This window comes from Rhinopithecus roxellana, chromosome 5, assembly GCF_007565055.1.
Source record: "Rhinopithecus roxellana isolate Shanxi Qingling chromosome 5, ASM756505v1, whole genome shotgun sequence".
NCBI classification, from domain to species: domain Eukaryota; kingdom Metazoa; phylum Chordata; class Mammalia; order Primates; family Cercopithecidae; genus Rhinopithecus; species Rhinopithecus roxellana.
This window is the reverse complement of record NC_044553.1, coordinates 163,405,223-163,426,715: the sequence shown is the minus strand read 5'-3', so window position 1 is coordinate 163,426,715 and position 21,493 is coordinate 163,405,223. Positions and strand designations below refer to the sequence as shown.

General features: G+C 63.5%; 1 protein-coding gene across 3 annotated transcripts in view; it reads right to left on the bottom strand.

Annotated features, from left to right (window-relative positions):
* Positions 1 to 20,609, bottom strand: part of INF2 (inverted formin, FH2 and WH2 domain containing) — a 30,323-nt gene extending 9,714 nt beyond the window's left edge. For all 3 annotated transcript variants that reach the window (XR_004057303.1, XM_030930541.1, XM_030930542.1), the window contains exons 1-12: positions 20,474 to 20,609; positions 8,084 to 8,483; positions 6,461 to 6,576; positions 6,227 to 6,386; positions 5,722 to 5,755; positions 3,536 to 3,677; positions 2,680 to 2,821; positions 1,778 to 2,479; positions 1,199 to 1,350; positions 1,054 to 1,115; positions 395 to 497; positions 72 to 157 (exon numbers count right to left, since the gene is read on the bottom strand). Coding sequence is in view for 2 of the 3 variants with exons in the window: in XM_030930541.1 (XP_030786401.1) it covers positions 72 to 157; positions 395 to 497; positions 1,054 to 1,115; positions 1,199 to 1,350; positions 1,778 to 2,479; positions 2,680 to 2,821; positions 3,536 to 3,677; positions 5,722 to 5,755; positions 6,227 to 6,386; positions 6,461 to 6,576; positions 8,084 to 8,474 (2,090 nt within the window). In the remaining variant the exon portion in view is untranslated. The remainder of the gene's footprint in view (positions 1 to 71; positions 158 to 394; positions 498 to 1,053; positions 1,116 to 1,198; positions 1,351 to 1,777; positions 2,480 to 2,679; positions 2,822 to 3,535; positions 3,678 to 5,721; positions 5,756 to 6,226; positions 6,387 to 6,460; positions 6,577 to 8,083; positions 8,484 to 20,473) is intronic.
* Between the last annotated feature and the right edge of the window lie 884 nt (positions 20,610 to 21,493).

Below are 21,493 nucleotides of genomic sequence, written 5' to 3'. Positions count from 1 at the left end.
CCCTGCTCCCTATTCTTGCTCTCCTCCCACCTAGGGCCCAGGCCCTGGGGTCTGACGGCAGCTGTGCTCACCAGGGAATGGCCAGCAGGAGGAGGTAGAAGTGGTCGGCGTTGGCCAGCTTGGCTCGCTCCTCTGTGAATGCCCGCAGGTTCTCAATCTGCGAGGAGGAGGACGGCGTGTGGGATCCCCCACACCAGCTTCCCACCCTCCCGGACTGCCCGCTGGGCTCAGCCCCTCCAGTCCCATCACAGCTCCCTGTGGCTCACGGTTCACGGCAGAGTTGGGGCTGGGATGCCTCCCTTCTCTGTCTCCCTCCTGGGAGGAGCCCCGGAGACAGCCTCTCCCTTGGTTGGTGGCACTAACTGGGGGCAGGGGGTGGGGGTGGTCCTCTCACCTCGTGCTTCTCTGGAAGGAGCTTAAGGAGCTGTTTGAGAACCTCCACATCAAACTTGGTGGTATCGCCGGCCTGGATCATAGCAGCGACCTCCTCGTTGGAGCTGGAGCAGGGAGAGGACCGGGCAGGGGCGGGTGAACCATGAGTCAACCCCACCCAGCCTCTTTGGGACCCTGCCTGGCAGGGTCTCCCCACGCAGTCATGGGGTGGCCAGGGCAGGTGGGACACCGGGCGGTCGAGTTGTCTGCCCACAGTCATGCGGTGAAGGGGACCCAGACTGACTCCTACCCTTGCTCTCCCTCCATGGGCCCTGCTCAGGAGAGGTAGGGTGGGTCAGTCCAGCTAGCTCCCTCAGGCCAGTGCTGGACACCGCAGCAGGAAAGGACTAGGGGGCTGAGAGTCAGGCCCCAGGTCCTTGCCCTGGTTTAGCCACTGCTTGTCTGTGACCTTGTGGGGAGGTCCCAGCGCTCCCTCCCCAGGAGCCTGGACAACCCCTAGCTGGGGCAGCATGGGGCTATTACCCGCCCACTATCCTGCCCAGGGGATGCAGTATGCACTTCCCATGGTGGCCTGCAGAGGGCACCGCTGGGCCCAAGTCGGGAGGCTCAGGTGGAGGTGAGGCTCCGTGGCCTGGGATGGGGGCCACCTCTGTCACTCACCACTTAAATTGTTTCAGGAAGATGTTGAGGTTCAGGCTCTTCTTGGCATCGAGAAAAGTGATCTGGAAAACCCCCCACCCAACAGGCTGGTACCGGAGGGTGACCTGGCAGGTGGCCCCGGTCTGAGTCCCCTCCCCGTCCCCACCTCCTTGGGCTCCTTCCTGGCCGGTGCGGCTGCTGTGGTGGGCTCCTTGGGCTTGGCCACAGGGAAGGAGAAGAGCTGCTCGATGCTGGAGAAGTCAGGCTCCACAGTCTCGGCATCGGGGCTGCTCAGGGACGCCCACATAGAGTTGTGCTCTGTTGGGTGGGCACATGGCCAGTGAGGCTCTTGCAGCCCCAGGGCCTGGTGATCCAGCAGGCAAGGACTGGAGCCTCCCAGAGGGTCTGAAGGATGACCTGCCTGGGGCCCAGCGGGTCCGGCATACAGCAGGCACCCTACCTCCCTACCTGAGGACCTGTAGCCGGGCCCCAGGGCACCATGGCACCCCAGACACACTGGCTCACGGAAGCAAGTGTAAGGGGGTCCTCAGAGGTAGCCCCCGCCCTGCTCCTCCCCCGTCCCCACCTCAACCACAGGCGCCGAGCCCAGAGCAAGGGCCAGGCTGCCCTGGCCATGCACGGGCAGGACACGCACACAAGTTCCATGTGCCACCTGCCCCTCTCCCCAACAGAGACCAGCCCCTGTCCTAGGGGAAGCTTCTCTTGGGGGTCTGGGGACCCTCACCACGTGCCACGTTGGATGGCAGCTTCTGCCAGTTCAGTTTCTTCATGCGCAGTGTGGGTGGGTTCACCCGCCGATGTCTGGGGACCCAGGCGGAGCCCAAGCTGTGGTCCACCTGGGACACGATGACCTCCTCCACGCCTCCCACCACAGGGGGGCGGCAGGTGCAGGGCAGCAGTGGAGGTGGGGGTGGAGGAGGGCCCCAGCCCATACCAGGCAGCAGGGGTGGGGGTGGGGGCAGGCATCCCATGCCCGGGAGTGGTGGAGGTGGTGGGGGCAGGAACTTACAGGAGCTTGTCAGGGGTGGTGATAGAGGAGGTGCTGGGGGGGCTGTGGTCCCCAGGCCTGGCAGGGGTGGAGGTGGGGGTGGGGGAGGAGGGGGAGGGGGCTCAGCACTGGAACCAGGGAGCAGGGGGGTGGGTGGGGGAAGAGGGGACGCCTGCTGCTCCAGGGTTCTCGGCTGTGAAACTTTCAGGACGCTGTCACTCTGGGTGTGGTCTGCGGGCTCACAGGCAGCAGCTGCTGCTGGCTGCTGGCCCTCCACGCTGGGCTTGGGGGTTGTAGTGTTTTGCGGGGAGTTGCCCCTCTGGTTCTGGCCTAGGTTGGCCTGGACGCTTTTATGGGCCTTGACCAGGGGGCTTGGTCTGGGTCGCCCCTTGACAGACAGAAGCCGCTCAACCACTTCCTCCAGGGTGCATTCCTGGGCTGCAGTAGGGGATATCCAGGGTCAAGGGAGAAGGGAGTGGGGGAGGGAGGATGGGGGCTTGAGGAGGAGGCAGGAAAAAGCGGCCACCTCCCCTAGGCAGAGGATGGGCTGGGGCCAAGGACAGGCCCCCTCCCCCGTGGTCTAAGACCCCAGTGTCTGCCCACCAGGCTGTGCCTACACCCCTGCCCCACCCCCTCACCATCGCTGGCCAGGAGCACGGCCCGGTTCACCAGGCTCTCCAGGGCCTCCCAGAGCAGCTGGCTGGAGCGGAGGTTGGGCTCCAGGTGCAGGAGGCCCTGCAGCACTGACAGGAGCTGGGCGGACACCGGGGAGCAGCTCACCTGGACGGGCGAGTGTGGGGTGCGGGTCAGCAGCCGGCCCCTCCCCGGTGGACTGAGAACTGTTGGCCCATCTGCCAGGGCATCCAGCCCCATCACCCCTCTATTCCCACGGATCCCTAGAGATGAGCGCCTCAGTGACGGTGGTACTGGTGACATGTGGGACTGTCCTGTGCATTATGGGATGTTAAACAGAACCCCTGGTCTCAACCTACTCAATGCCAATAGTACCCCCTGCCTAGTCATGGCAGCCAAAAATGTTTTCAGATGTTGCCAGATGCCACCTGGGGACACAACTGCCCCCAGATGAGAGCCGCCAGGTTCAGGGAATGAGGGGAGGGCCTGAGTTTGACGGGAATTCAGCCTCTTAGCGCCTCACCAGGCCCTGAGGCCTCTGAATCCCACCTGATGGGGACTGGGTAGCTGGGGCCCAGGACAGTACAGCTGGCTGTGGGCCGTGCTGGTCTTTGGAGCCCCGTCCTTCTGGGTCCTGAGGCCCTGGCTTTGCCCCCAGGCTGCCCACTCTAGGCACCAGCTCCCTTTCCAACCCCTGGCCCCTTGCTGCTCCCTGGAGTCTCACCCCAGAGCTGGTGCCACGGCCAGGTCACAGCAGGGTCTGACCAGGGCAGGGAGGACCGTTCCAGGCCCAGCCTCTGGACCCCAGGGCCACAGCCTGCAATGGAGGGTTGCCCTCCGGTCCTCCAGCCCCCAGCCCACCTTGTGGAACAGGGAGGCAAAGACCTCCTGGTGGCTGCTCATGTCGATCCCACCAGAGACTCGCAGCAGCTCCTCCTCGTCCTCAGCCTTGGCCTCCTCGAAGGCCTCCAGCTGGATCAGCAGGTCGGCATCCTCCAGGTCTCTGTGTGGGAGATACCCGGTGGGCTGAGCCTGCTGCTGCTACCACCAACACGTAGACGGGGCAGCCCGGGTCGGCGCCAGTGTACCAGGCCTGCTTAGCCCACCCGGGACTCTCAGCCAGCTCGTGGCCAGCTGTGGCTGACATGTGGCCCACATAGCCAGGGAGGGCGGGCTAAGAGTGGAAGCTCCCAGGTCAGTGCCTTTCGCCCTGACAGGCTGCCCCCAGGTCACCGGGCAGCCGCATGCCCCTCGGGAAGGGGAAGGGCGAGCATTCACTCCCGTCGAGTAACATGCACTAAGGCCTGGGGAGGTGGCACACAAGGGAACCGGGCCGTGACCTTGGGGGAGGGAAGGCCCTCCTCTGGGCGCTGTGTGGCCACAGTGAAGACCGCACCTGAGGTGGGTTCACAGGGCTGCATGGATACAGGAGGGGCGGGGCTCTGGCCTGAGCAGGAGGGACCTTCGTGTTCACTGGGCCTAGGACTTGCCAGTCATCTCAGTCTGGTCAATGAGCAGAGCCCTCTGAAGGCAGAGCCGGCCCCCTTCAGCCCACACTGGCGGGGCACAGGCACTCATGCGGGCAAACTTTCCCTGAGGCCATTTCTTTTTTTTTTTTTTGAGACGGAGTCTCACTCTGTCACCCACACTGGAGTGCAGTGGTGCGATCTCGGCTCACTGCAACCTCCTGGGATCCACCGATTCTGCCTCAGCCTCTTAAGTAGCTGGGATTGCAGGCACATGCCACCACGCCTGGCTAATTTTTATACTTTTAGTAGAGATGGGGTTTCACCATGTTGGCCAGGCTGGTCTCAAACCCCTGACCTCAGGTGATCTGCCCATCTTGGCCTCCCAAAGTGCTGGGATTACAGGTGTGAGCCACTGCGCCTGGCTCCTGAGGCCATTTCAACCCAAGGCGTTCTAGCCCTGGGCTCCTCCAAGCTGACTCCCCTGAGTACAGTCCTGACTGAGGCCTGGGATAGAGCTTCCCAGCTAGTGGGTTCCCAGCAGGGCTGCAAGATTTAGCAAATGAAACTACAGAGTACCTGTTCAATTTGAATTTCAGACAAACAACGAATAACTTTTGGCATAAGTACATCCCATGCAACATCTGGGATATATTTACACTGAAACATTGTCTGTTGTGTATTGAAAACTGAATGAACTTCATGTTCCATACAGTACCTGGCAACCCTAGTTTCTTTTTTTAAAAAAATTTATTTTAGACTCGCGGTACATGTGCATGTTTGCCACATAGTACACTGTGTCACGTAGGGGACTGGCCTTCTAGGGCAGTGGTCCCCAGCCTTTCCGGCACCAGGGACTGGTTTTGTGGAAGACAATTTTTCCATAGACTGGGGTGACGGGAATGGTTTAGGGATAAAACTGTTCCACCCCCGATCATCAGGCATTAGATTGTCATGAGGAGCCTGGATCCCTCATGTGCATGCGCAGTGAGAATGGAATGCGGTGCTGATCTGACGGGAGGCGGAGCTCCGGCGGGAATGCCTGCCCACCGCTCACTTTCTGCTGCGTGGCCCGGTTCCAACAAGACATCTACCGGTCTGCAGCCGGAGGGTTGCGGACCCTTGTTCTAGCGGGCCTGACACCAAGTAGCAACGAACGCTGTTCCCTGTAGGTAGTTTTTCAACTCTCGCTCCCGGAGCCCATGTCCCTGTCTCCATCTTGCATCCACGTGAATCACCCTGTAGTTCCCTCTTATTGGCATTTCATTTTCTGTTTCTGGTTGGTTCACTTAGGATCATGGCCTCTAGCTCCATCCACGGTGTGCAAAGGATATGAGCTCATTCTGTCCTTTCTATGGCTGCTGCAACCCTAGTTTCTGTGGGCAGCTGCCAGGGACAGTGAGCTGGATTCTAGCTTGAAACCTGGCTTCTGGCTGGACCCCCTGGCGTTACTCCGGGGGAGCCACCTCCCTGCCATCTGGAGATGCTGCTTAGGTGAGGTGGCTGGGATCCAAAGGGCAGGTGGGCCTGGTCCTGGGAGCAGTAGGGGCAGCCGGCAGGACCGCCACAGTGGGGACTCACCGCAGGCGAGCTAGGACGTCCAGCAGCTGCAGCCCTGCGAAGGGACGGACAGGGTCAGAGGGTTTGGAGGCCACACCCCACCATCCCCAGTTCACTTCTGCCACCCAGAGCACCCGGCCTGCTCTGCTGTAGTCACGGGACACCAGAGACCTGAGGCTCCAGAGGGGAGACATGAGGGGAGACATCGTGCTGGACACACAGTGATGCTTACTCAGGGCTCACTGCCAGAACAGGTAGGGCTGGAACCAGTTCTCAGGCCCCCTGTCCCGCTCCACTGCCTGGCCAGCCTCATAACTGAGAACAGTCCAGGGTTGACCCCCAGGCGTTCTGAGGCCCATGTCCATCGAAGGGGCAGGTGGTGGCAGGCCCGAGACGGTGCCTTCCTCTGGGGCCCTGGGCCGGGGCAGGTTTTGTGGTGCTCCCACCATCCCAGGTGGATGCAGCATGGGATGCACTGGCCAAGAGGTGGGCAGGAGCGGGCATGCAGCCCAGGGCAGGTGCTTACCGATAAACTCATTCCGCAGCTGGGTGCGCGTGCGCAGGTCCTCGGGGCCCAGGATGACGGCGTTGACCACGCTGAGCAGGGTGACTACGTAAGGCACGTTGTCGCTGCCGGAGAGCTCGTTCATGACAATGCTGAAGCGGTACTGCTGGCTGCACACCGTCTGCGGGGAGGGCGGGGTCAGGGCACACCCAGACAGGGAGCCCCACGTGCCCAGGCCCGGGCCCTGCCGCCCACCTTGTAGTGGTCCAGGGCGTCCAGGGTCAGTGCGTGGCCCTCGGGAGAGTAGATGCACAGGGCGGCCAGCAGCTCAAACACCTGCTTCTTCACCATCACGTTGGATGTGTCCAGGGCTGCCAGGGTGGAGTGGGCAGGCTCAGCAGGGCCAATGCACCCTTTCCTATGCCTGTGCAGCTGGGCTCAGGGCTGGGGCTCTGGGCCTGGCAGGCAGATGCCAGGGGGTGCCAGGCACTTGTCCGTGGCCCACCGCAGTGCTGAACAAAGGGCTGGGACCCAACGAGCTGCCCACTCCTCGGTGTCCTGACTCTGCTCCTGGACCACAGGGCCAGACGGTGCAGGGAAGGGCTTGGAGGCAGCCGCCCCATCCTGTCACTGGCTCTGGGCCCAGGTTTTCTCCCAATGCAGCACTTACTGTGTTTATGGCAGCCATAACCTCATTCCTATGAACCCCTGCCTCCCACCCCATCCCTGGAGCTGTGAAAGTTCTGGAGGTGTCTCTCATCTGACCCTGCGGAGAACAATTCACAAAAGACTCCATTGAGGGGCCCTGCCAGGCCCAGGCTGGGGAGACAGGCTGAGAGTGGCTGGCCCCTGCACCTGCCTCTGTCCCCTGGGTCCAACGGAAGCGAGGTGCCTCTGGCTTGCTTGCCCGCACAGGTACCTGCTGCCCCCATGGGCCCCGCCCCACCCATCACTGCCCACTCTAGCTCATCCCCATGGGCCCCGCCCCACCCATCACTGCCCACCCTAGCTCCTCCCCATGGGCCCCACCCCGCCCATCACTGCCCACCCTAGCTCCTCCCCATGGGCCCCGCCCCGCCCATCACTGCCCACCCTAGCTCATCCCCATGGGCCCCGCACCACCCATCACTGCCCACCCTAGCTCCTCCCCAAGCATCGGTGGGACCTGGAAGCAGCCATGGAGCGGCACAGCAAGGGGTTCTCTCAAGGGGCCAGGACTAACTTTGGGCACAGGCTGGGGAGACTTCCTGGAGGAGGGGAAAGGGAGCTGGGGCTTAAGGGCTTAGCGCAGGACCTTGGAGGACACAAAGGCAGAAAACATGAGCAGAGGCAGAGACAAGAGGCCTGCCTGCTGGGGACGAGGTCCCTGGGTGCTGGAGTAGGGGACAGGGCAGGGAGGGAGGCGCTGGGGAAGGCGCTGGGAGGTGGAGGGTGACACCATCAGTAGATGTGGACCAGACCTGAAGGGCTCTGTCTGGGCTGAGGCTGAAGGGCTTGGAGCCAGGCAGGTGTATGTAGGAGCCACTCGGGTGGATTTGCATCTCTAACTCAGGTGACTCCTGCCGCCGAGGTGTGGACAAGGACAGAGAGGCCAGAGGGTGGGAGCCAGCACAGGATGGGGAGGAAGGGTGGAGCAGAGCCACAGAACACAGGGGGGCACAGGGGGACCGCTGGTGCAGCAGTGCGGGGACTGGGGTGACCTGGAAGCCTCAGACTAGGAGTGAATGTGGATATTTTTCCTGAGCCCAGGAAGCCAGTCCTCCTCCAGGAAGCCCTCCTTGCCTGTCTGGCTGCCTTCCTCCTGGTGGGTCTCCAGGCTGAAGCCTCATACCAGGTCCCTAGAGTCTGCCTGGGCGGCCCTCCCGCACTGCGGCTCACCCTGGGAGAGCTGGCGCACGTAGCCCTGGTTGCTGAGGATGTACTCGATGCCCTGCCGCGAGTTCATGACGGCGCGCACGCAGCTAACGCAGGTGAGCTGCAGCAGGGCATCCGAGATGCGTGCCACGCCGCGGCCTGACAGCCGCGCCAGCGCCTCGAGCAGCAGGTCCAGGCCGCTCTGCTCCAGGAATTGCACCATCCAGCTGCCGTCGCTGCCCTCTAGGCGCTTGCGCAGGCCGGAGTAGTTGACCACAGAGGGCATCTGGAGCAGCCGGATGCACAGCTCAGGGTCCGCGCTCTCCAGGTTGGCCTCTGTGGGGTCCGAGTCCTGTGGCCCCAGCTTCTCCTTCAGCGCTGCCCACTTGCGCTGTGCACCCTCCTTCACCGACATCTTGCCGAGCTGCGGGCAGAGGGCAGGGAGCCGTCAGCGGGGAGGGGATGGGGGCTGTCCTCCTGGCCACCAGTGCAGATGGGCCACTTCCCTCAGCCTCAGTTTCTCTGCTGCAATTCCTGCTCACGTGCCATGCTGAGGGTTAGGAGTAGCTCTGTGTCCCCCCACTATATCTTAGGCTTCCCTGTACTCATCCCTGACCGAATTTTGGCAACTGAGGTAGCAGGCAGGAAGGGCCCCACTGCACGCATGTGGACCCCCAGGCTCAGGGCTAGGAGGGGAGGAGCCAGCTCAGAAACCTGCACTGCAATTCCGAGGCCAGCACAGCCCCTGCGACTTGACAGGACCGGATGAGCTTGGGAAGGACTGGGGGGAGTGGGAGGCTCCACTGGCTGGAACACTACCCGTGGTCATGACGCGACAAAACGGCGCATCTGAGGCTCCCTTATCTCACCCCAGGGCACTTCCCCCGCCCCAGTGGACAATATGGACAGGGAGATTCCAAACCTCAGGCACTGCCTGGGCTGCCCACAGCGTCAAGAGTGTTGCTGGGGAGGAGAGGCGGCTCCCGGGTCTCCCCTGGGCCTCAGTCTGCCCATCTGTGTGTGAGTGGGGGGCTCACACCAACAGGAAGACGGAGACCCTTGGCACTCAGGGTTTTACCAGAATTCAGTCACAACAGGTCTGACTTCAGCCCTGGGAACACCCCGGTAACAGGCCCAGCCCAGAAGAGCCCCAACACGTGCCTTTCCCCAAAACAGAACAGCAGGACAGGCGGTTGCACCTCTGACATCAGCTCCACACCACCACATCTCCCCAGCCGCTGTCCCCAACCACAGACCCTGGGAACTGGCCTCGAAGGTCAGGGGCATCCCAGGCCCTCCTGCAACCATGTATGGCTCAGATCTTATATTTAGCGTCTGAGAACCGCTGTGTGGAGCCTCGGGGAGGGAGCTTGGGGGCCGGGCCTGGCTCTGAGCCTCCACCCTGGCCCTTGGCTTCCTACCGCCTCCAAGGCAGGCACTTTATACCTCCTGCAACAGGTGGGGAACTGGAGGCAGCTGGGTCCCAGAGAAGCTGGGTCTGTGCCCACAGTCCCTCACCTGGGCACGGCTGAGCTGTGACTGGAGGTCCCACATGGCTTTGCTTCAAGCGCTGCGCAGCCTGGTAAGTCAGGGGACCCCCGGCTGAGGGGCATTTGAGGTCACAAAAGCCAAGCGGGGTTGAGAACCCAAGTGCCTGCCTCCCCAGATGGCTCTGGCCCCAGCCCCGCTGCTGTCCTCACCACTGGAGGCCCCATTCCTCCCCTCCTGCCTTGGGAGAGTGTCCTGGAGCACCTGCCCTTGAGGTCTCAGGCCCACTCCCCAGCCTGGCCCACAACCAAGCCTGGTGTTTCCAGCAGTCCAGCCCCTACTCCCCGCACCGCCCCTCAGCCCTCCGCCTGTTCAACTGCCCCGGGGGGCCAGCGGGTTCCTTCCAGGAGGCAGCCTGACAGGTGTAAGCCAGAGCTCTGGTCTGCGTGTCCCCAGCTCGGGCCCTCACCAGCAGATCTGGGCCCAGTCACTCATCCTGCCTGGGTCTCAGTTTCCTCCTCCGCACCTCCAGCATCAGGCTGCCAGGAGCATCCTGAGAGGCTGTCCTTGGGATGCCCCTCCTTCCAGCAGGGGGTCCTGGTCTGGGCACTGTACAGCAAAGAGCCCGGAGCCCCCGGCCCACTGTGGTTTTAAGCCGCCCTCCCAGGCCCGGCCCTCTTGGTCACCCAGTGGCTGTCCACTCACCCAGATGCGCAGGACCTTCCGGCCGCCTCTGCCCACCCACTCTGGGCCCTGCCCTGGGCTGCTCCTTATGCTCTCCTGGCTTCTCATCGCTGCGGACCGCTGAGCTGCCAGAGCCACCCGGGTCCCCGACACCCCTCCTGGTAGCAGTAGGGGTGGCTCCCACCACCATGAAGAGCCAGGCAGCCGAGCCTCTGCACATATTCCCACCCACCTCGGCCGCTGCTGCCTAAAGAGGCCCCAGAACTGACCCTCCTTTCCTCCCCCGCTTCCATTGGCCGGAGTCTCCTTGGCACAGGCTGAGCGGACGGAGTTATGAACTCTCCCAGGCCCGGCCCCTGGCATCCAGAGTGCCCTCTCCAGCCAAGAGCCCCAGGGGTCCCTCCACGCAAAAAATCCTGACCTTTTAGAGACAAGCAGTGCCCCCGCGAGCCACCGTGCCCCAGGCCCCAGGGTGTCCCTGGACTCGAAAGTGCTCCCTGACCTGAGTACTGCCCCTCTTGGCACTGCCCAGTGCTCCTTGCCCTGTGCAAGTCCCTGAAAGACCCCAGTCAAGAGGAGCCCCCTTGGTCAGTGGGGTGGAGCCACGGTGGGAGGAAACTGGCCCTCCTGCCCATCAGCTTTCCATACCCCGGTGCCTGGGTGCCCAGCTCTGTGTCTGAGCTGCCCCAGTTGACTGTGGCCCACCGGGTGCTGTCTGGGGGCAGTGAGTGTAGCAGGGCCTTGCTGGGCTACGGCCCAGCATAGACAGGGTTCCAGCTGAGGACCCGGAGGATGAGGCCAGAGCTGCTTTTCTCCTTCTGTGATGCCACCAAGGCTGCCCGATCTCATCCGGGCCCCCTGGTCTCTATGATGGGGAATGTTCCAACTGCTTTTCAGCATGAGGCTGAACCTGCAAACACACCACGGCCAGACCATATATGCAGCACTCTGATCCGCAATCTGGCCATTGGCCCCAAACGGCCGGGACCTCGTTAATAACTGACAGCTTCTGTGATTTTTGTCCCATCTCATAGGAGCCCGACTTCCAGCCAGCAACCTCTCTCAGGGCATCCCCGAGCCTTCCCTTTGTCTATAAAAAGCTTTCTATGTATAGAGTGAAATATCCATATGAGAAAACCATGAGGCTTCCCACTGCCCCGCCCGCCTGAGTATCTGCTAAACGCGGGTGGCAGTGGCCAACTACCTGCTACAGCAAGCTCTGCACAAACAGCCTTACCTGTTTTTCCTGGGGGGTGGTGATCCACTTCTGCAAGGATTCCAGAAGGAATCCACAGTGTACTGATCTCAGGGGCACGGGGCTACGGGGAACAATACCCTGGAAGGTGCCAGTGCCAACTGAGAAGGGCAGGGGGCGGGAGTCTCATTGCTGAGCTGTGTGCCCCGGGGCAGGCTACCCTTCCCCGTTCTCCATCTGGAAAGTGGGTTGGCGGGGCCACCAGCGCAGGAATGTGTCCTCAGAGCTCCCCAGCCCCAGCTGTAGGGCGTGGCCACCTCCCCACAGGCACAGGAATTTGCGTTCTTCGCCATCTTTTTACAGCTGACACCAACTCCGGCTGAGGCAGGGCAGGACCATCCAAGCCCTGCAGGGCCCAGTACCCATGGCTCCGGCCAGACCCCACACCTCAGACAGTAAAAGGGTCAGGACACCAAGAAGGGGTGTCCCATCCACCCCAACCCCCCAGTCCACCAGCACCAATGGAACTGCACAGGGCAGGGTCTTCTGCAGACGAAGACTCTGAGGTCTGAGGGGCTCACCCCACCCATGCTAGTGGGATGTCACCATGGTTCTCCAGCACTAGTGTGGGGCTTCCAGAGGACAGGGTTATGCCTCTCCCCTCAGACTCCAGCTCCTGCAGGCAGGGTCCCCCTCTGGGCCCGGGCCTGGCCAGCCTGGTGTGGTGATGCCAGCACCTCCATCCGAATGCCTACACGCTAGGGCAGCTGCACTGACTCTCGGGAAGCCGCTGGGCCACTGCCCCGCCTGGCAGTCAGCAGTCAAGCTGAGTGTGTGGTGTGGGTGGGGACAGGGACATCGCTGGCCCTCACTAGACCTGAGGCCATGTGCCCAGCTCCTGCGGTACAGACAGAAAACCAGAGCCAGGGAGTGTGGGCTCTTGAGGCAGGCCCAGCCCCGAGCTGTGGAGAGTAGCTGGGGGTTCCTGCATGGGCCCATGACCCTGAGTAGCACACGGGCTGGGGTTAGGGTACCCAGGCCTGAATCCCAGCACATGAGGGACCTGAGCCAGCCCCTGAAGCCCCCAGGCCTCGGCTCCCTCACTTGCCTCCCAGGAACCAGGCGAGGAGGGCCTTCCACAGCACCGTGGGTGGGGGGGGGGGGGTCCTATGCCCTCAGCTAGCACCAATGGGCCTGGAGGCCCCACTGTGACATGTTCTGAGTCTGCCTGGGACAGCCCCTCCCATGTGAAGGCCCCACTGGTAGGGAAGGGAGAGGTCTGCCTGAGTCCAGGCTTCCCACGAGGAACAGGCCAAGCCCTGAGCCGGACAGCCCTGGGGAGGCAGGTACTGCCTTCTGTGCCTAGGACCAAGGGGCTCTGGGGATCCTGAAGCAGAGGCGGGGTTGGGGCAGGCACCGGCTGGGCACATGAGCGCCTGTGGGGGCCACTGCCTGGGAGTGGGCAGGCAGCTGCAGTGTGGCCCTTCTGGCACTGGCACAGGGATGGATGCTTCTGGGCCCTGAGCCAGCGCTGGTGGTGGGGGTGCAGGGAGGGAACTTGTCTTCCATGGGGTGGGCGGCCAGAACGGCAGGAGAGGATTCCGGAACTAGGAGGCAGGGGCTGCCACACTGTATTTTTAGCTCCTCCAAGAGCCCAAATTTTTCCACTGCTTGGCAACCCATGGATCTCCAGAACTGCACGCGTTCCTGGCAGTACCCCGGGGTTCTGGGCAGCCCAGGCCCTGCAGGGCGGTGGAGGCACCTGGAGCTGAGCCTGTCCTACCATGACCCCCATTCCCCTCCCTCCCACTCAGACTACCAGCTCCTTTGAACCTCCAGCATGTGTCACCTTCCCCACCCGGCCAACGGCCCCTTGAGGGACCTCCACTGACCTGGTGGCTCACCGACTGCCGGCAAGGCCCAGGGAGGGCCTGTACACAGGGGGCCTCAAGGCAGGCGAGGATGGGGGTCCACCCGTTGCCACCTGTCCAGGGGCATGGGGCGCACTGGGCCTCAGTGAGGGCTGGTTGTGTCTTCACTGCCCCTGGCCCATCGCACACCCAAGAAGCACTCTAGCCCTCATGCTGCCTGCAGTCCCCAAGATCTGGATGCAGCGTGAGACTCCTGCCTCCAAAGCCCTCCAAGATCTTGAACTCTGCTTGTTGTGCAAAGAGGGCCCCCTGGGCCACTGTGGGGACCCACAGCAGGACAGAAGGGCCCCCTGGGAGTGGATAGGTAGAAAGGTGCTCTCAGCAAGGTCATGATCAGAAGACAAAGATGGGAAGCAGGCCACATGGTGACAGAGAGTTCAATCACATGGTGTGTGCGATGCCACCAGGACACCTGCCCAATCACTAACCAAAGCCGCATCTAGGATGAATACGGTTGTTTGCTACTGAGGAAGAAAGCAAGCAAAATGATCAAAAGACAGCAGCAACATCTCCCAGAGGGAAGCTGGGCTCAGAGCGGTGGCAGCCCCTGCTTGGGTCACCCAGGGAGAGAGCTGGGAGCCAGGGGTCCTTCATGGCACTCTGGCAAGTGTTGGTGGAGGTGGCTGGGGGTCCGGGCTGGCCAGCACTGAATGCCAGGGGACACCACTGGTCCGGGAGCCAGGCTACAGCTGGGCTCTCTGTGTCCCCAGGATCTGGGGCAGACAATGGGCCTGGGGGAGGTACGTCTTCCTGGGTTAGGAACAGAGCCCTGTGGAAGCCACAGGGAGGAGGGTGGCTCTGTCTGTAGGAGGGGTGGGGGGGATGCAGCAAACAGGAAATGCCCCAGCTCACTGGGAGGAGGGCTCACTGGGAGTAGGGTCGGCAAGTGCAGCCCAGGCAAGGCAGGACAGGAAGGGCGGCGGCCCCACACCAGGAAGCCAGGCTCTCGCTTCCACCTGCACTGAGGGTGTGCAGGGCCTGGGTGGGCAGGTGGCTCCCCAGTCACCTTCTCTAGGCCACAGTGTCTCCACTGCACAAAGAGCAGGGCCAACGGGGTGCTCCCTGAGGGCCTGGTCACCTGTGGCATTCCCGGGGATCTGGGCTGGAGTCTGGGGGCCCAGGGAGAGGTGTGGGGGGACCAGCGGCTGCACTGGAAGTACTTCCTGAGTCTGTCTGAAGGCCTGCCAGCACCTACTATGGCTGTGGCTGGGAGTGACGTGTGCAGATCTGTGGTTAGGGACTGGGGAGGGCACAGGGCCTGATCAGGCCCTGCAGGTGGCATGAGCCCAGGGGTGGCCTATTGCAGGCCCCAGACCTATACTGCAGGGGGTCTGCTGGGCAATGGGGGCAGGTGGCCAGGAGCATGAAGACCAGGAGGTCATCACTAGAAATGTCACACCTGGGTTTCCTCCCCCCAGACCAGACACACTCAGAGATGCCTCCCTCCGAGGCCTCCAGGTCCCTCCTCTGTCCTCAGAAAAGGCCTCTCTCAACCTGGGAGGGGGAAGGGCAGCAGCTGGTTGGAGCCAGGCCCCAGCTTCAGGGTGCAGGTCCTGATTGCTGTGTGCCTCGCTAGGCCCCAGGGTGTCCAGCCCCCACCCTGCCTGTGCCAGGACAGGACGGCTGCCCGCTGCCTGCCCACAAGCCAGGCTCCATGGTCCCTGCCCCCAGCCCACATCCCCACTAGCAGCTGCCTTCCCAGGAGCAGGGAGAACAAAGACAGATTGAGAGTGGGGGAGAGGCTGAGCCTGCACACCCAGCAGGGCCAGGGGCTGCTGCCAGGGGCCAGGGTGGGGGCGGCTCTGATTCTGGGTGAGACTGGGCTCTGCCGCTGACCGGCCTGTGACCCATAGGATCTCCTGGTTCCTGTCCTCAAATGCAGATGAGCATGTCAATGCCAACCCCACAGCTTACTGACAGATCAATGAGACGCCGCCTGTAATGCCAGTGCATAACCACACACAGCGCATGCCCTGACCACCCGCCTTCCCGCTCAGCCCACACCTCCTGTTTGGCGGCTGGGACGGAGCTGGGATGGTGCTGGGACGTTGCATGAGTCTTCGCAGCCCCTGCTCAGCGTCTCTTGACCTCTGCTCCAGGCAGCCGGTGTCAGGCAGCCAGTCAGGCCCAACAGGGCAAACAAGATCCTCAGCGTGGGTACAACATGCCGCTTGGCAGTGCTTGCTGGGACACGAAGATGCCAGGGGCCTGAGAGCCAGGTCCATTCTGGATTCAGTTTTCTCATCTGTAAAATGGCCAGGATGTTCTCCAGGGCCCCGTAGCTCTGACCTGGGTTGGCTGAGCCAGCACCGCCTGTGCGGCCCCTCCTGGGCCCAGCCCATGGCTCTGCCAGCTCCTACAGGCAGCCCCTCACTGCTCTGCCTGTACCTCCACAGCCTGGCTTGGCCCAGGGAAAGGGCAGCAAGGGGGGCCCTCTGCACATGGAAGCATAGGCAGGGGTCCTGGGTGTCCCCAAGGGGCTCCTGTTCTTAGGCCACTCACGTCTGTGCACAAGGTAGAAGCAAAGGCAGGTGGGGCCAGGTGGCTGCTCCCTCACCCCCACCTGTGTCCTCCTCCCAGCCTAGGCTGGGTGCAGATGACAGTCTGAGCTGTGCCTGGAGCAGGAACACGGACCCAGGAGCACAAAGGGTGGGGCAGGCAGGCTGCACACTAAGGCCATGTCCCAGGGCTTGCAAGGACCAGGTACAGACGGGGAGATGGAGGCCATTGGGATGCTGGCCCTCCTTGCACAGCTGGCCATGTCTACCACCGACCCGGCGAGGGCCAGGACAGCTCAGGCACGAACAAACCCCTGCACCACTGGCCATGCCCACCGGGACTCCATGTGTGTCGGGCGGCCGGCCACTGGCTGGGCAGAGCCAGGGGCTGGGGCTGGCCTCTGCCTACGGCAGCTGAATGGGGGCTTGGAGATGATACAGAGAAGCCACTACCCAGGGCTGTGTGTTCCGTGGGCCACTGGTTCCCTCCCCCTCCCTCCTCAACTGTGCCCTGGGTTAGCCTCAAAGCTAGGCTTTGACATTAGCCCTCCTCTGCAAAATGGGAAGCAGACAGCCTGCCCTCTGCCCCAGGTATGGCTCCTGGTTGAGTTCTGGCCCACGAAGGGCTGCCTGGGGGGCCTCAGTCTTCACTGTGAGGTGGGCCTGGGGCAGAGCCCTGTAACAGTAGGGCAGCCCTCCAATCCGCCCCACCCCACCTCTCCCACTTTGGACCTGGGGTGCTCAGACTGTGTCCAGGTCACAGGAAGAGGGTGGGGTGGTAGAGAGCTGTCATGGCATGGGAGCAGGGGGTCCCTGCCCAGGGCACCAGGGCCAGGGGCCTTGGCAGCATCTTCCCATGTCCCTCTGACCCTGCAAAGGCCTTGATCGGCCGCCAGGAGCCCGGCCAGGCCTCCAGTGGTGCCCATCTGCTCCTTCTGGGTCTCCATGCCATTTCCAACAGACAGAGGTTGGGGCTGAGGGAGACAGAGGGTACCCCAGCCATGGCCAATCACCCTTCTGGAGTGAGAACAGGAGTGAACTGAGGGCACAGAGGCTCGGGGTGGCCCAGCCTGGCCCTTCTCTCCTGGCCCCTCTCCCTCCCTCCTCTGCTGCCTCTGGGAAAAACTGCAGGCGAAAGAGGAAAGCAGCCTTGGCCCTTGCCCCTGGCCATTCTGTCCTCAGGGCCGTCACGCTAGTCATCCCATCTGGGCTGTGACCATGCTGGTCGTACCACCCAGGCTGTGACCCAGGCCCTGACTGGCCAGGAGGGCTCCGGGGTCCAGGCTGGCCCTTGGGCAGTTCTCTGTCTGCATGGGCTGCTCTGGAGTGACACAAGTGGTTGCCTGGAGGGCGGGCCTATTCCTGCCCTACCAACCCCCGAGTTTGGAAGCCTGGTAATGGCTACTTGACCAGGACAGGCCTGTCCTATTCCCAGAGTGGCAGTGCCAGGACCCTGAGTCTACCCCAGTGGTAGCAACAAGGGGTGGGGGGCCTCGGCCTCCAGCTACTCTGTGGGGCTGGCCCATATGCACCCTGATACCCAGTAAGTGCTATGTGCCTACCTGGCACAGTGCTGAGCGGGGCTGGGCTCCAGGCTCTGGGCACAAAGGCAGATGCACACAGTAGGGGCTTTATCAGCCCCTCCTGGCAGAATGGATGGCACTGAGTGTAAAATGGCACTGACTGTCCCTTGCCTCATCTGTGAAATGAATGTTCCTGCAGGACCCACGCCTCACCGGGAGGGATGAGGGTGGGAGACCATGCGGTGGGACCCGGCAGGCTGGCTCATTCCTTCCCTCCTCACCCACTCACTCAGCACACAGACACGGCCCAGGCCGGTGTGAATGGTGAGGGAACAGGCCGGGCTTGGGGCTGGCTCTCAGGGACTGACATGAGCCCTCAGAGGAGTGACCCTGAGTAGCCCCTGTGGTTCCTTATTTAATTACAGCTTAGAAAGGGCAGTGAGAGAGGACGAACCCTCAGGAGAGGACAGACACCACCAGTCTGCCCTGCTCTCCTGGCCTGGCGGTCGCCAGGGTATACCAGTGCTGGGCAGGGGGCAGCTGTCTGAACAGACCCCACCCCAGCTCAGGACTCAGGCTGTCTGGGTGCTCAGAGGCAGACCAGGCAGGACTCCCTCCTAGGGCGAGGCTCGCAGGAGTGGAAGTCTCTCTAACAGGGGGCCAGGTGGGTGGACCCTGCTCACCCCTCCAGCGATGGGGAGCCCGCGCCCGTGCCCTCTCTCCTTCCAGCGATGGGGAGCCCGCGCCTGCGCCCTCTCTCCTTCCAGCGATGGGGAGCCCGCGCCCGTGCCCTCTCTCCTTCCAGCGATGGGGAGCCCGCGCCTGTGCCCTCTCTCTCTCCAGCGATGGGGAGCCCGCGCCCGTGCCCTCTCTCCTTCCAGCGATGGGGAGCCCGCGCCCGTGCCCTCTCTCCCTCCAGCGATGGGGAGCCTACATCCGTGCCCTCTCTCCTTCCAGCGATGGGGAGCCCGCGCCCGTGCCCTCTCTCCTTCCAGCGATGGGGAGCCCGCGCCCGTGCCCTCTCTCCCTCCAGCGATGGGGAGCCCGCGCCCGTGCCCTCTCTCCTTCCAGCGATGGGGAGCCCGCGCCCGTGCTCTCTCTCCCTCCCACAGTTGGTAGCAGCCTCCTTGTCTTTGACTTCAGTTGTCCACTAGGCCTGGCTCTGCTGTGGCCCCTGGGGACTGCCCTCCAGACAGTGGCTCCTGTGTGGTCTCCACCTCCTGGCCTTCCCATCCACCATCCTGAAAACAGAGGTGGGTGTGCCCTCTCCAACGTCTTGTGTCCACTGGGCCATGAACCACACACCTATCAGACACCTGCTGTTTGCAAGATGGAGGCTGGCAGCAGGGAGTCAGGTCTCATTCCTGACTATGGGGAAATCTGACCTCCAGGCACCAGCAAAAAGCCAGAGGCTTACTTCACTGTCCCCGTCCAGAGCTGGGCCAGCTGCGTCCTGCCCCACACCCACAGGCAGCAAGGAATTACTTTCCAGTCACCACCCACCCCTCCTGCAGCCTGCATGAACCCCATCACTTTTCCAACCTGGGAAGTAACTGCACTTTGATGGAAGGCGCACAGAGTCTATTTCAGGTAGGAGCCTCCACGTCCCCACAAGTGCGGTGTGTCATTAGCTTGACAGCCGTCAGCTCCTCCACAAAGTGGGCGCTCACCCGAAGGTTAACTCTTCGCTGCTCAGGAGCCCTGGCTGTGGAGGCTACAGGCGCACCTGGCCACTTGGTCCGTCCCCACTAGTGACACCCCCTTTGCTGGATTGCAGGGCCCATGACAGTCCAGGGGTGGGAGGGCGGGGCCTGGGCAGGGGTCAGCTCCCTCAGGTTGCAGGAGGGCTCACTGCACCAACTGGGCTTTTAGAACAGAGAATTGCTCCTGCCCTGGTAGGGGTGGGAGCAGTGTGAGGTCTCAGACCCCAGGCCTGGAACCCAGTGCTGCTATTTGCTGCACTGGGGGCTGAGCACCCACACGCCGAAAGTCCCTGGCTGGGTGGCATCCTTGGGGTCTGGAGCGCTGCTCTGGGACCCCACCTTCCCCTGTGCAGGGCGGCAGGGAGCAGGTCCCAGCCTGAGCTGCTGTCCCACCCTTCAGAGTGCAAATGTGGAAACTGAGGCCTGAAGAGGGCAAGTATCCTGCTCCATTCCAGTGCCAGAGGGAGGGGCAGGGCTGGCGGTAAAGGAATTTCCTACATCCAGTGCCTTCTGGGCGTGCCTGACCTCTGGCCCGGTTCCTGGTTCCCTGCCCCCAGCAGGGTCTCACTCTCTGCCTCCTGGTGTGCCCAGCTGGAGTGGACAATAACGCTGTGGTCACAGCTGAGCTGCGGGAGCCCTGGGTGGAGAGCTTGAGCCCCAGAAAGCCCAGACAGGCAGTCCACCCCCCACGCCCGTGCTCCCCAGGGGGGACTGGGGGCGGTCAGGGACACAGCTGGTCACCCCGCTTCCTCTCCTTAGTCAAGGTCACTCCTGGGGCGACTCCCCAGTTAGAGGGTTGACGGGTGGGTCTGGGGGCGCACAGGGATTGGCTCCTACTCCACCCAAACGGAACAGAGAACTGTGATGGAGGCTGATTCCCCTAAGCCTGCCAGCGGTGGGGGTCGGGGGGAGAGCCCCCTGTGCGCCCACCTGTGCGTGGGCAGCTGGAAGCCAAGCAGTCAGGGTGGGGCCGCAGGCCAGCGCGCACCTCGGGGTGCCACCCGGGCTGCGGACTCGAAGTTGAAGTTTATTTTCCCAACTGTGGCTGATTCATGGTCAGGATGTGGCAGCCGCGAGGCGCAGAAATCCCGCCTGCCCCGGGAGTAGGCCCGGCCGACCCTGGGCCCACCACTCTGCGGGCAGTGCGCGCTCGGGCGGTGCCGCGCCGCGGAGGACCACAGTCCCGAGCGGGGTGCGCGGTGCCGGGGGGGCCAGGGGTGCCCTGGGGTCCTCTCCCGGGAACTGTGCCCTGCGCCGCGGAACCGCCCGCCGCCACCTGGGGCACACACGCCCCAGCCCGAAGCCTCACTCCTGGACGCAAGCACGCACCCGCCTCCTCCCGGACTCAGTTTCCCCTGAGGCTCCTAGCGGACCCCGAGGCCAAGGACTTACCCGGTGAAGCAGCGGCCAGAGGGCGGTGGTGCTGCCGGCGCTCCGTCCGGGGCCGGGTCAGGGGCTGCGGGCAGCCGGATCCCACTGCGGCGCTCCGCGAGGCTCGGACGGTGGCTCCAGGCGAGCTAGGGGCGGGCGGGGGGCGGGCGGGAGGAAGAGGCGGTGCCGCCCCGCCCGTCAGCGGCCACGTGGGGAGCGAGCGTGGGCCGGGGGCGGGGCCTAGGGGGGGTGGTCGCTGGGGTGGCCCCGCCCACTGTGGCCGGCCCCTGAGGGCTCTTTAAGGGGTCTCCCCATACCCGTGAATACCCTGGCCGCCCTCTCGCGGTCGTCGCTGGCTTGGCTCCTGGTGGGCGGAGATGGGGGTGGGACGCGCAGAGCTGCCGTCCCCCGCCTCAGCCCCCACTGTCCTCCCAGTCCCTGCCCTCTACCTCCTCCCGTCCACCTACACCCCCATCCTCCCGGTGGGACTGGCTTCCCAGGCGCCGCTCACCTCCCTCTGCCCCGGCCCGGGACTCCTGTTCCAGCCAGCCGGATCCGGAGTCCCCGCGTCCGGGGATCCCTCGGCAGAGATGGCTCTTCCCAGGCTTCGGGGACAGAGAGCCTCCTCATCAACCAGGCCACCTATGTGGCCTCCTCTCCGCAGCCCTGCCTGACCCCCTCCACCCTTGATGGGGTCTCGGCGGTCTTGGGCAGCCGCTCTTCGCCGGTTGGTGGAGGCAGCTGCATGAGGGCCGCGGAGGTGTCGCAATGGGGTGGGTTTTCTCTGCCACCCCTCTGCTGTCCAGCCTCATCTGTCTCCTAGATTGGGGGGGCACCCATCCCCCACCGCCAACATTGACCAGCCTGGGGCGTGCCCATAGTCCGCTCTGAAAGCCAGCCTGGTTGGATGAGAGCCAGGCCCCAGCTGTGGAAGTCCCTTCTGATGTCTGACCCTCAGAGCTGCAGGAAACAGTGCACCAGGTCTGGGGTTTGGGGGTCACTGGCAGCTAGAGGGAGGGCAGAGGAAGGCAGGCCTGGGGG